General features: G+C 39.8%; 1 protein-coding gene across 4 annotated transcripts in view; it reads left to right on the forward strand.

Moving 5' to 3' along the window:
• DOCK4 (dedicator of cytokinesis 4) overlaps positions 1-12,749 on the forward strand; it is a 368,315-nt gene that overhangs the window by 297,717 nt on the left and 57,849 nt on the right. For all 4 annotated transcript variants that reach the window (XM_033088115.1, XM_033088114.1, XM_033088112.1 and 1 more), the window contains exons 28-30: positions 5,582-5,657; positions 7,558-7,658; positions 8,093-8,151. In XM_033088115.1, the coding sequence (XP_032944006.1) occupies positions 5,582-5,657; positions 7,558-7,658; positions 8,093-8,151 (236 nt within the window). The remainder of the gene's footprint in view (positions 1-5,581; positions 5,658-7,557; positions 7,659-8,092; positions 8,152-12,749) is intronic.

Consider the following 12,749-nt stretch of genomic DNA (forward strand, 5'->3'; position numbering starts at 1 on the left):
CTTTCTTAGACAAATATTTGATCACGGCCCCTCACAGAAGCATTTTTCGCAAATTCCTACTTTTACTGCCCACTTTTGTCCCGTTGATAGTAACTAGCTGAGAAGTTGCCATTGTCCTACCCTTGAGGTCAACTGAATAGCTCGTCCCCCAGAATATATATTATTGTATGTGTCCGTCCTTTCTTCCTGGGTTTTCAAGGAAGTTACATGCCCTTAAGTTTCATCCATAAACTGTGTTGTCCCAAATCCTATAGCTTCCATGCTTTGTGTGAAGTCCAGCCAAAAGCTGTGACCAGACACCTGGTGATTAGTGTGGCCTTTTGTTTCGTGCCACCTGAGTGTCTCATATTGGGTGACAGTGGTTCCAGGCTCAATTTCACGAGGACAAGAAACATGACTTCTCTTGCTTGCTTGCAAAATTGTGTTGTGCCCCTGGGGAGTTCTTGATGGATGTTTTGGATGAGGGCACGCGCTCAATTGGGGAAAGAAGGAGCAGAAGGGAGATGAAAACTACCAAAAATACAGGACACTTCGAGACTAGTTTCTCTCCACCCCCTTCCCATACACGTTGCAAAATACAGTACAAAAATAAAGTCACAGCTTTAGACATATTTTCAAGGAGATGACTCTTATAACAGACTTGCTTACTGAGGAAAGTAAAAACTTGTTGGCCCTGCCATTGAAATTCCGTGCCTTTATTTTGTTTATCTTGTGTGCATCTTGGCTTCAAACATACCATACATTTTCTTTCATATTTTTCTTCCCACCAAAAAAAAAACACTGAATTGTTTAGTTGACCATGACCTTTAACTTTCAAATGAGATCTGTATAGCAAATCAGTGATGCAAGGAATCAAAGTTTCTTAGGGGAAGTCATCCATTCATTCACTGACCCACTCAGTCCACACGTATTTCCCAGTGCCGGATGTATAAAATAAATGTCATAAAGAGAGCACAGCTCTATGGGACGTTTTGAAAGGAACTTTATTCTGGACTGGGATTGGAGGGGATTTTCACGAGGGAGTGAACGTGAGCTGACAGGAAAAGCAGGAGTTTACAGGCAAACAGTAAAGGAAGAATGTTCTCGTCAACAGGAATAGCACAGAAAAAGGCCCTGTGGTCACTGATTACTGCACATTCAAGGAGCTGAAAGATTCAGTGTGGCTAAAACACGAGGACAGAAGGGACTGGTAGAGAGGAAGTTAGAAGAGGAACACAGGGCCCGGACATTGGGGGGCAGAGACACAAAAGAGAAACCAGGAAGGTCCAGTCAGGCGCTAGATACAGCAAACCAGGTAAGAGATGACGATGGCTTGAACAGGTGGGTGGCAATGAAGGTAGTGAGAAGATCGATTTTGAAGATAGAGATGTCAAGACTTGCAGATGACTGACGTGGATGGGAGAGAAAAGAAATTGAAGCTGGCCCTTCGAATTTTGGCCTGAACTGAAGGATGGGTGATGGTGCCGTTTACTTAGGGGAGAAATACTGAGAGGTGGGCGAGGTGAAGAAACTGATGGGGACCACAGTTTGAGCTGCTGTTAGATATCCAGGTGGAGATGTAGAAAGGGGGGCCCGACATGTGTGTATGGAGCTCCGGGAAGAGGTCAGGGCTCAGATGTACGTTTGAGGATCCCAGCACGTGAACAGTATGTGAAGCCCTGGAACTAAATGAGAACACCCACGAAGTGTAGACTGAAAAGACAAAAGGACAGGACTGGACCCTGGAATGCGCCGGCATGTTGAAGCTTAGGACGTAGAGAGGCGTCCAGCAAAGGAGAAAAGGAAGGACAGCCATGACCTGCAACGAGAACCAGCAGAGTATAATCCTCGGAAGAAAGTGTTTCATGAAGGAAGGACTGTTAACAGCTGCTGGGAGGTTGGGGAAGGTAAAGACTGACAGTTGGCCCCAGGGTTTGGTGTAGACACTGGTGACCTTGACAAGCGTTGTTTCTTTCAGCGCAGTGGTAGGAGGTGAGAAAGCCTTATCTGCATGAATGTAAGAACAGGTGGGAGTTGAGAAAGTGAAAACAGTCATTATAGGCAGCTCCTTAGAAGAGTTTTGCTATAAAAGAGAGCAGAGAAATGGGTCTTGAGTGATTATCAGGTTGGAATAGTTTTCAAAAGGATGAATTATAGGAGATGAGGTTTGTATAGGGGGAGAAATAGCATAGCTTGGAGATACTCCCGAAACCCCAGAATGTGGGGGCAACTGGAAAACTGAAAAATCAAAGGAAATGACTTTGATTTCCTGTGTACCCGGTTCTCTTTTCTGTATACATTTTATCACGCTGTGCCCGTAGATTATGGTTTTCAGAAGTAATCCCTGTGCCTGCGTTTCTCTGGCAGATATTAGTAGTTTGACTATTGATAGTAACAGATTGCAAACCGTTTTTGGCTATTGAATTGAAGCCCTGAGATTTGAAATGTCCCAATATTCAGAAAGTGAGTCATGACTGAAAGAATAAGACCAAAGGAGCCACATGGTTCTGGATAAATTGGAACAAGTGAAGAAAGATCCCTAAACACCACAGGTATCTGCTATTATGAAGGAGCGATAATGTGAAAATGCCTTACCTGGCTTGGGGACCTGGGTGCCAGGAAACTGAGTCAGTGGGGAGTTACCAGCTAAAGCTCTGGGAGGTACCTCTGTAACTTGGGCTGAATGTTCTAAGCATAAATGAAAAGCCGTTCAAGTCCTGTTACAATCTTTCTAGCCATGCGGAAGTCTTATTTTTAGAGGTCTTGTCCCTCATCATACCAACATATTAAATAGACCCACATGCCACATTCTATCTATTTTACTGAAGGAAAAAGGTGAAGAACAATTTTAACATTTTGCTTTTTAAATTATTGGCCCATGAATAAATCAGTTAATTCTAATTGGCTGTGACTTCTCCACATTTCTATATATTTAGGAATTCTTGCGAAGTTATAAAAAGTAACCTGCAATTTTTTTAGTGTAATAGAAGTTGCATGAATATTAAATTGGACAATTAATGAAATTGATCGTGTTGCATTCTGTGGACATGTGCTTAACCATTTTTCAGTGTTCATTTTGCAGTTTTTGTGTTTGATCCTGGAACTGTTTCAGGACTCAGGATTTCCCAAAGCCCCTATGCCTGCTGGGCCGCATGGTCAGGTAGCCTTGATAAGAGGCTGAGGCATTCAAATGAGAGCTAAGACAGTGCCCTATTGAAAAGCCACAAAAATAGCTATTAGCCGGAAATTCTAGAAGCCAGGAGAATGGGGAGCAGAGTTTGTTGGAATGTTTTTCTAACTTGGGCCTCTCTAGAGCCCTGCCCTTCAAAGGGCGGGGAGGTCAACAGCGGGAGGATCCTGTTAGGAATGCAGAATCTCAGGCCCCACCCCAGCCTGCTGAGTCACCTGCTTTGAACTAGACCAGCAGATACTCAGTAAAGGCTGAGAAGCACTGCTCTGTCTAGTTCAAGTGCAGTTCAAGAAGCCGAGAAGTTTGTGTGTGTGTGTGTGTGGCACCCAGCATATAAATTACAAACGGATGATCTTTGCCTTGGGAGAGCCTCTCACGTGGAAGACTGAGTCTGCTGCCTTCTTCCCAGGACCTCAGGCCCAATAGTCTAAATCCCGGGTATGTCATGTTTCACTGACACTAGGGTTGTTTCTGAACCAAAATCCCAGCTGGGTTTGTGGGCCGGAAGGTGGCTTTTTACATAAAACTCAGGATTGTGTATATTTCTCCACTGAATGTCAAAGCAGGAAGTTGTGCTTAGAACCACGCGTTAAGGATGCGCTTTCTTCTTCTTTAAGCTTTGAGGTCCAATGATTTTCTGCTAGACGCTGAGTAAAGAACCGCTTCCTTGCCGAGTAGCATTCTATTCTCTGATAATTAAGCTTTCGTGTCCTTTAGCAAGATTTGAGTGAACTCCTTGGGGACCTTTCATGATTTCTTCATTATCATCATGGACTTTGCCAGTCTCAGTGGAGAATTGCCACTTTATACTGCTATTTGCAGGCGACTTACCTCTGTGACATGAAATTCACATCTCCATTATGGGGGCCAAAGGCACCCACCACAGGCCTCTCAGTCTTTGCTGATCCTGCGCTTTCACAGGAAGATGCCCTGAAGGATGTAAAGGACACGACGCGTGTGTGCGTCCTGCAGTGCCCGCTGCTGTGTGCGTCCTGCAGTGCCCGCTGCTGTGTGCGTCCTGCAGTGCCCGCTGCTGTGTGCGTCCTGCAGTGCCCGCTGCTGTGTGCGTCCTGCAGTGCCCGCTGCTGGTGGGGCAGCTGCCCACGAAATGACACCTTTCTCCCCTTCCCCTCTCTTTGCCTTCAACTCCGACATCCAACCCCTTCGCCTCAAAAACGTTCCCTCATCCCCACGAAAAGGCTATAGTTGTTAGTTTTCCAGCAGGTAACAAAAATGAGCATTCATGTTCTTCAAAGACTACAGATACTGTTCTCACTAGTAAATATTCTTCTATCTGTGTTTTGCTAGTAGGATAACGAAGGAGTGAAGTTGCGGGGGGCGGGGCGAGCGGAGTGTCTTGTTTTGTTTTGTTTCACCTAGGGTCATACGACTGCGCCCTTGCATCCCAAATCCTGTGGTGCCAGGACACATCACATCACAAGCAGTCCCGTGCACGTGCATCTCAGAAAAGGCCAAAGAGGCTTTAAGTATCAACTACTGGGGCTCAGTTTACAGTAGTTTGGGGAGTGTGGCCTCTCTTGTTTCAATCTAATGCTGTATCTAACGTTAAATGAACCAATTGGAAATGCATTTAATTTTCCATACAATTTTGCATATAATATATTCTTACAGCTACAAAAAGATTTTGAACAAATTACGTAACTCCAGAATTAATCAAGAATGCTTACCAAATCCTTCTTTTTTCATCTCCCTAGCAAGATACATATGGCTGCATATGTACCCTCTGGCAGGCTTTCCCTCATTTCTCCAGCCCTGAGATGCCCCATTCTCTGAGTTCCTGCAACACTCACAGTTTCACACAGCTTGGTGCTGGGTTAGACAGTCTCTGCCGTCTGTACTTGTTTCTTCATGGGGCTCTTGTTGCCACAGAGAGGGAATCTGACTTCTATAGATCTTGTATGTCCCCTAGCACCTTAAACGGGGAAGAGCAGAAAGAAGACCCCTCCTAAGAAATGATAGAGTTATCCTTTTATCCTATCCATTTCATCTTTGGGCTCCATTTTTTCCCCCTGTATTTTTAAAAAGTGGGGCTTTCTTCCATGTTAATCAAATATGGGATATTTTTGTTAAATCATTGGATTCGTTCAGAAATTAATAAAAGCATTATGAAACATCAAGAGATTCATACATTTGGGTCTGAGTCATGGAACCATAAATCTTTCTGTATGTCATTGCAAAGAACCTGACTTCAGTGATAGATTTTCTTTTTCTTTGTTTTTTTGCCTGGCATTGCTTTTCTTTTTTATTTCAAATATGAATTATGTAATGCTGTTCCACATGCTTACTGAAGAAGGTTTTCTTTTATCTTAGTTGCTTTTGATTCTTATCTAATCAATGATTTTCATTAATGTGAAGTTTCCAACTTAATGTGTATTCTTTTTTTATCACTAGCGTTATTATTACAACAGTTCTGTACCTGTCAGATGCACTTCGTAAAAACTTCTTAAATGAGAACTTTGATTATAAGGTAAGAAAGTATCCATTTAGATGACTATCCTGCATTGTACTCAGGAAATTACCTCATGTATTTTTCTTTCCCATAATAATAGGAAAATAAATGTATTCCAGCTACCTCAAATTAATCGTGGGCCATATTAGTTTTAATTAGGAATAATAGTAGAAGAGTTTTCATACATTTGTGAACAAGTTCAGGCTATAATTATGCTTCTCAACCTGGTGGAAATTATAGTGCTCAACAGGAAACAGTTCTTTTTTGTTACCATAAATTTTAATTCGTGTTCTTTTCTGTATGATCCCCATGCATGACCAAGGAGACTTAGAACATAATGTTTTTAAGATATATCTTAAAATAGAGTTTATATGACGAAAACACAAAGTAAACCCGTTACCTCCTTTTCTTCTCCATATTCCCATTTAAAAAAAATAATGAAAAGAAAAAAATAAACAAAAGATCAGTAAGATCTTTAAGGCAGAACTCTCTGTCCATCTGTATTATATAATGTGATATGCCTGGGTCTCTAAGAATTTTTGATATACTAGCTTCTAAATGGAAAATGGTAAATGGGAAAAAGATGAGCAGCGCTTGTCCTGGCTTTCCGTTTTAATGATGTCTGTGTTTTGGGCATCATTGTTTCTTATTCTTTTTTAAATAACATTTTTTAAGTTAAACATTTAATAATATTTCCTTATTGGATAACTAGACAATACAAAAATATCACAAATACATAAAAAAACCAATGTAATTATAATGATTGCATAATATTTCTTTATATCATCATACCTTATAATAATTAACATCAAAACTTGATAATCAGAGCTCTACTTTTTAATATTTAGCTTGTTTCTTCTATTTTGTTCTTATAAATTACTCTTTTATGTACATTCTTACAAAATAAAACTTGGCACATATCCGTAATTATTTCTTTGGATAAATATAAGTGGAATTTTGAGTGAAAGGTTGTAGCAGTCATATTTGTTTGCCTTTGTCTACACTAACACTGGAAGAGACCATTTTTTCTTTGTTTGACAATTTGATAAGGGAAAATCTTTTTTTGCTTTAACTTGTATTTCTTACTAGTAATTAGTTATCGATTAGTTACTAGTTATTAGTTATTGACCACTTAGTAGCTAAAACTCATATTTTGTGAATTTATCTGTTCTGGACTTTTTTTCTTCATTATTTTGCTGGGGTTTTATGTTTACTTTTATTTGTAAGAGCTCTTTATGTATGAAAGGTATTAATCCTTCATAATATTTTTCTTATTTATTTTTAATTTTATAGAGAAACAGGTTCCTTTTATTATGTCCGACATGTTTTTGGTTAAGTTTATTGCCAGGAATTTTATTCTGATCTCTTTCCGATACTATTTTGGGGATAAGAAAACTTTGACTCAAAACATTTGTCTAGGCAGGGAATTTTTATATATACTGTCTGAATTTAAAGCAATTAGCATATCAAAAGAAGTGTATGCATTTTTTGAGTTCTACATAAAAAGGAGTTCTAAAACTGAATTCATACAGGGATAAAGTAATCCATCTTATACTGCTGTCTCCTTGGAGACACACCAACAGGTTATGAGAGAAACAAAACATGTACCATTTAGCATATACATGCAGCCTGGGATACAGCGTTGAAGCAATATAGTAAAAGATAGTGTTTATTTGGTGAGTTTACTTCTTTGTTTGAAGAAAATTTAAAGCATGTATAAAAGTGGAGAGAGACTAGTATAAGGAATCCCCAGTCACCCATATCCAGCTGCCCGTATTACCATTTCAGGGCCAATCTTACATCAACTCTACCCCCATCCACTTACCGGTAACCTTTGAGCTGAATCCAAGATATCATGTCACTTTGCCTAAATATTTCTGTAACACCATAGTATTTAAATACTTTGTTCTCGTTTTAGATCTGGGATTCCTATTTTTACCTAGCAGTCATTTTTATAAACCAGTTGTGTCTGCAATTGGAGATGTTTACACCTTCCAAAAAGAAAAAGGTGTTAGAAAAGTAAGTACCAGGGTATGATCAGGTGGGGACATGAGGCCTGTGAAACGTGGTCCCTTTTAAAGGGTGTTTAGTTCCAGTGGTTCATAAACCAGATGCCCATAACCAGAAATTGTACGGAAAGGTAATGACCAAGAGGACGAGAAGCAATCTTTTCTGGAAATTTCAATATTTAGAATTTATTTAACCTTTTTTTTTTTTTTGTCCTCGGTCTATCAGAATTCAAAATTACTACAGAAGCGATAATTATGAAATGAATCTGTTTTACTGAAAGATTTGTATGACAATTTGAATTAGCGGCATCCTGACATGTACATTAAATACCTTTAATTAAAAGCATGTTGCCTTTTAACTCAGAATGATAGATTGTTTCCTAGACACAAACACTTCTTTACTCTGGAGCCTTTGGATCAGGTTTGGTGTCTGTTCTGTTTCAGGTATGGTGACATGCGGGTGACAATGGGCTGTGAAATTTTCAGCATGTGGCAAAACCTAGGTAAGTGATGAATGCAGAAGCCACCTCCATTTTACAGCTCGTCACTATACTTTTAAGTGTACAAATGAAGAAGGACAATTTACGTATGACAGCATTTGAAACCAAATGTCTAAATCATTAATAGCTGTGGGAAGTATCTGACACTTTAGCGTTACATAGGGTGACACCTAATTCTTTAATTAGTGTCTGTCTGAAAAATCACCTTCTCTTTGTGTGTTTCATTATTATCGAGTGACAGATTTTATAATCTAGTATTGCTCCAATAATACACACCATTTTAGCAATGAGCTAACCTTTCAGAATTTGGGACTGTAACAGCTCAAGATTTCTAGAACTCTGAATTGAGGCTATGAATCATAACAGATTTAGATTAAGCTTCATGAAACACTGATTTGAGCATCACTACTCGTAAAAAACTTGAAACCATTGACCTATGTCATAAGAAGTATAGCCAAAGGAGTTAAAAGTGTCCGCAGTTGCTAAGAAACGATTAGACTCATTTTTGTAGTCAGCCACAGAAGATAGAGCACATTCCTCCAGCAAATTGATGACCCAGATATGGTGACATAGAAAAGAATAATATTTGGAAAATAAACTGCTGTAAAATCTCATTGGCATAGGGTTTCTATTTACTTATTTAATTTGGTATGTTAACTTTGCAAGTTTGTAGTGTTCATTTACTACCACTGCACTGTAATTCCTCCTGGTGATTTATGAAAGTGATGGACCTATTTGAATTGAATATGTAATGACCTGAAAGCATCTTTTCTCTTGGGTTCATCCAAGCGCAACTTGGAGATGGCAGGGTATTTTTTTTGTAAGTGAAAATAGAACCATTATCATTTTACTTACATTCATGTTACAGAGTGATCTTTGACCTGGGAAAGTATAATTCTCAAAGGAAGCCCTGTAATAGATAATTGAGCTCAATGTTGGATACTTGCTGATAATTTCAGAAAAAAATTAAAATGTGAGTTAGCATCTTGAGTGCAACCTCCAGCTGTCTTAAGATGATGTGTCTTTAGATCCAGCTCCAAAATAGCATCAGTTTGTCTTTTTCAAGAGCACTCCTCTCCATGTTCAAGTTTTCATGCATTTTTTGTCGTTGTTTTTCAAAAGTAGACCAAGGCCCTTGGAGTGTCCGTATTGCATTGGGCATTAATTTAGCAAGCTGTTTTCCCAGGAATGAGGCCTTGAAGAGTTGTCGTGGTCGTTTCAGCTCTTGTCCGAACTCAAATGAGAAGACTAGGCACAGTCGTTAGGGTTACCAGAGAATTAGAAACAGGGCAGTCTCCTCTTTTGGATAAATCTTAGCATTGCCATGTCTGGTTATTTCCACGTGAACCTTTGTCCAGGGCAGGGTAGCTGTGCATTTAGGCTCGTGACCCTTGGCTCGCACCTTGTGTCGCCCTAAAGATGTCCCTGCATACGTCATAACTTTTCTCCTCTGTTTCGGCTTCAAAACAAACTATTTCTAAGGCTCTGGGTTTTAGATTAAAGCACTTTGTTTTCCTCAGAAGCCTAGAGAATGTGAAAAGTCTGAGGAGCATTGCTCATCCCCATAATGCATTATTCCTAAGTTCTAGCACCGTGGGACTCTATAGAGCAGCAGCAGGCATCACCCAGAAGCTTGTAAAGAGCACATTCTCTGGTTCTGCCCCACACCCACGGAAACAATCTCTGAGAATCTCTTAGAGTGGGATTCAACCTCCTGAGTTTCCACTGGTTTCCCAGGTGATTCGTAAGCACTTGGCTACAGGTTGACAAGCACTGCTCCAGAGGACGCTGTCCCCATTTTTGGTTTTCCCGCCCGAAAGGCTAGCCCTAGCCCAGTTCTAGCACTCTTAGAAAAGGCTCCTCATAGTCGCTGAACTACAGATTCCCCACGTGACATAGTTCAAGGATAGGGTGAGTGTCACTTTCCACTCCATTCCTTGGTTTGCCGCATGATTTCCTCAGTGTTGAGTCCTGGCTTTTCTGAGACTTCCAAAACATCAGGTGAATTTTAAAGGTCATTGTTATTGTACAACGACTAGAATTGGAAAGTGTTTGGAAATGTTCAAGCCTTTTTCCAAAATGTATTTTTATAAAGTGATAAGAAAAATTAAGTACTCAGGGTACTAATTGAATCCCGCCCCCATTCTAGACTTTAAGTGAGCTTGTTACTTGGGAATGTAAAAATATATTAGTTGTAATATGGTTTACCTATAAATTTATCGATTTTTTTTTTCAATACAAAAGGAGACCTTTTTCAGATAATTATACATTTTCATTTTTTAATGGAACAGCCTAACAAATTCAGTTTAAGATCATTCATGAAGCACTGGGTGTGTGCAAGTTATTTTGGGCAATACAAGAAGAAATGGCCCATACCTGTTAAGAGCTCAGTTATTAAATTTTGTATTTTAAACTTTTCCTCCAATTTATGTGGAACAGGAAGAAACTTGATATAGACAAATCCACCATGTTTTAGGAAAGCAAGTAAACTTTATGATTTCATAAATCAAGGTCCTCAATAGTTTTTAGTAGAAACAAAATACACTAAGTTTTAGAAAACAAGTTGAGGAGAGGAAATGCCCAAAGTCACTAAATACGCATTTTGCCATTTGCAACTCTCCAGTTGGTCTATTTGGAAACACACATTTTACTGGACAACATTTTTAAGTCAGATTTTGGTCACTGGTGTTTACTTTAGAAGTGTGGGAATTCTTCCATATGCTAGAAATTAGTAGATTTTTGCATTCTGCTGGGGACTAGGAGAAAAGGGCACCTGTAATTTAGTGATTGGTCTCCTTTTAAACATACAGCTGTAGGATTTTCACATCTGATTATTATATCTCCCAGATTTACCTGTGAGCAATGGATCAGATGGTAATTCTGTTTTTAAGCTTTGAGACAGCGCCATACTGTTTTCCACAGCCACTGTACCATCTCCCGTTCCCACCAACAGTGCACAGGGTTCCACTTGCTCCACATCCTCGCCAACACTTGCTGTTTTCTGTGTGTGACTTTTTGGTTTGTTTGTGTATAGCAGTCACTTGCATGGGTGTGAGGGGGTATCTCCTGGTGGTTTTTATAAAATAATTCATTTCTGAAGAGTAAAGACCAACTAGTGACACATGAACACCTTTTCTTAAATGTTACTTCTCAGTATTTTCATTTTCTAAGTTGAAGGACTAAAAATGTTCTGTCAAGAGAGGGAATAAGGCATGAATTTCCCCAAAAAACATTTATATGTTTGTACCTGTACTTGCGAGAATCATCTGCAAAGAAAGGAGCTAGTTCTCACTACCATGGCCCACATTTGGCTTTCATCGTTCTGCAAGGTTACGGTTTTCTTTCTATTTTTAGTGGAACTGACACTCTTGCTAAATATAAAGTGGGCTCTTTCTTCTACATTTGCAAACACAGCATCTTGTAACTGCTGTAGAAAAATCAATACTTTCCTAACAGGCTTCTCTGTGTGCATAAATATAAAACCCCAACAGCCCAAGTAGCAGGTGCCCTAAATACTTCAAAACACAACCATGTGGCTGGCAATTTGAGATGGAGGCAATAGACTAAATCTGCAATTGAAGGAGAAATCATTTCAATGAAGTTTATTTTGCTGTGGCCGTACATGGTTTGTTCAAGATTTTACTTTGCTGGTGGGGTAGGAATGAAATTTTCTGTGGTGGAGAGCTTGTACAGGTTTGCAGATTCTGTGTTCCTAAGGTGTGCTTTCAGCAAAAAAGGCTACACTCATGCATTCGTGCACCAGGGGTTAAGTGTAGGTGTGGCTTCTCCACTGTCGGTAGAAAATAAGGCTCCAAGATATAGCGTACGGACTTTGGATGGTGATGGAAGGAAACCAGCTATAAATGGCATGTTTTAAGACGGTGGGAATTTTTCATATAAGCTGGGTTTCAGATTAATTTAAGGAATTGTTGTCTGCTTTGTTAAGTGTGGTAAAAGCATTGTGATTCTAAATTGATAAAAATGTCCTGCCTGTGAAGGATGCTTACCAGTGTATGTACAGGTAGAAGGATACGATGTCTCAGACTTGGCTTAAAATGTCCTAGGGGGAAAAATACTTGGGGTGATAGGTGAAACAGGATTGGCAGAAAATGTTGATATTTATTGAAGCTAGAGGATGGGTGTGTGGGGATTTGGTTTACTATTCTTTGTTATTTTGTGTACATTTGAGATTTTTTCATAGTAAAAACATTTTACAACGTGGCAGATCAGGTTGTAAAATGTCTATTCATGGAAGCTATTTTTGAAAAACAGTTTCAAAAATACTCAAGCAAATGGTTGCAAATAAAATCAGCACATGCTGACTATGTTCATTGGAGAGGCCAAAGGATGCCAGGCTCAGGGAAGATTCAAAATGGAGGTCATCATGTAAGGACTCTGCGTTTCATTCCACCACCACAGGCATAGGAGAACCCTGGGGGCTGGCAGGAGATTCCATTTTGTTTTGTCTTTCCTGCCTCTCCCATCCCCCTGCCTCCCCCCACACACACCCAAAAGCTGTGCAAAGGTTTGGTGTCTTATATAGTGTCAAGGCCGCAGGAGGCCCTCCCAGTTTTCAGTCACGTGCCAAGACGGCCTGTGTC

This window comes from Rhinolophus ferrumequinum, chromosome 20 (assembly GCF_004115265.2).
Source record: "Rhinolophus ferrumequinum isolate MPI-CBG mRhiFer1 chromosome 20, mRhiFer1_v1.p, whole genome shotgun sequence".
In the NCBI taxonomy this organism is placed as follows: Eukaryota; Metazoa; Chordata; class Mammalia; order Chiroptera; family Rhinolophidae; genus Rhinolophus; species Rhinolophus ferrumequinum.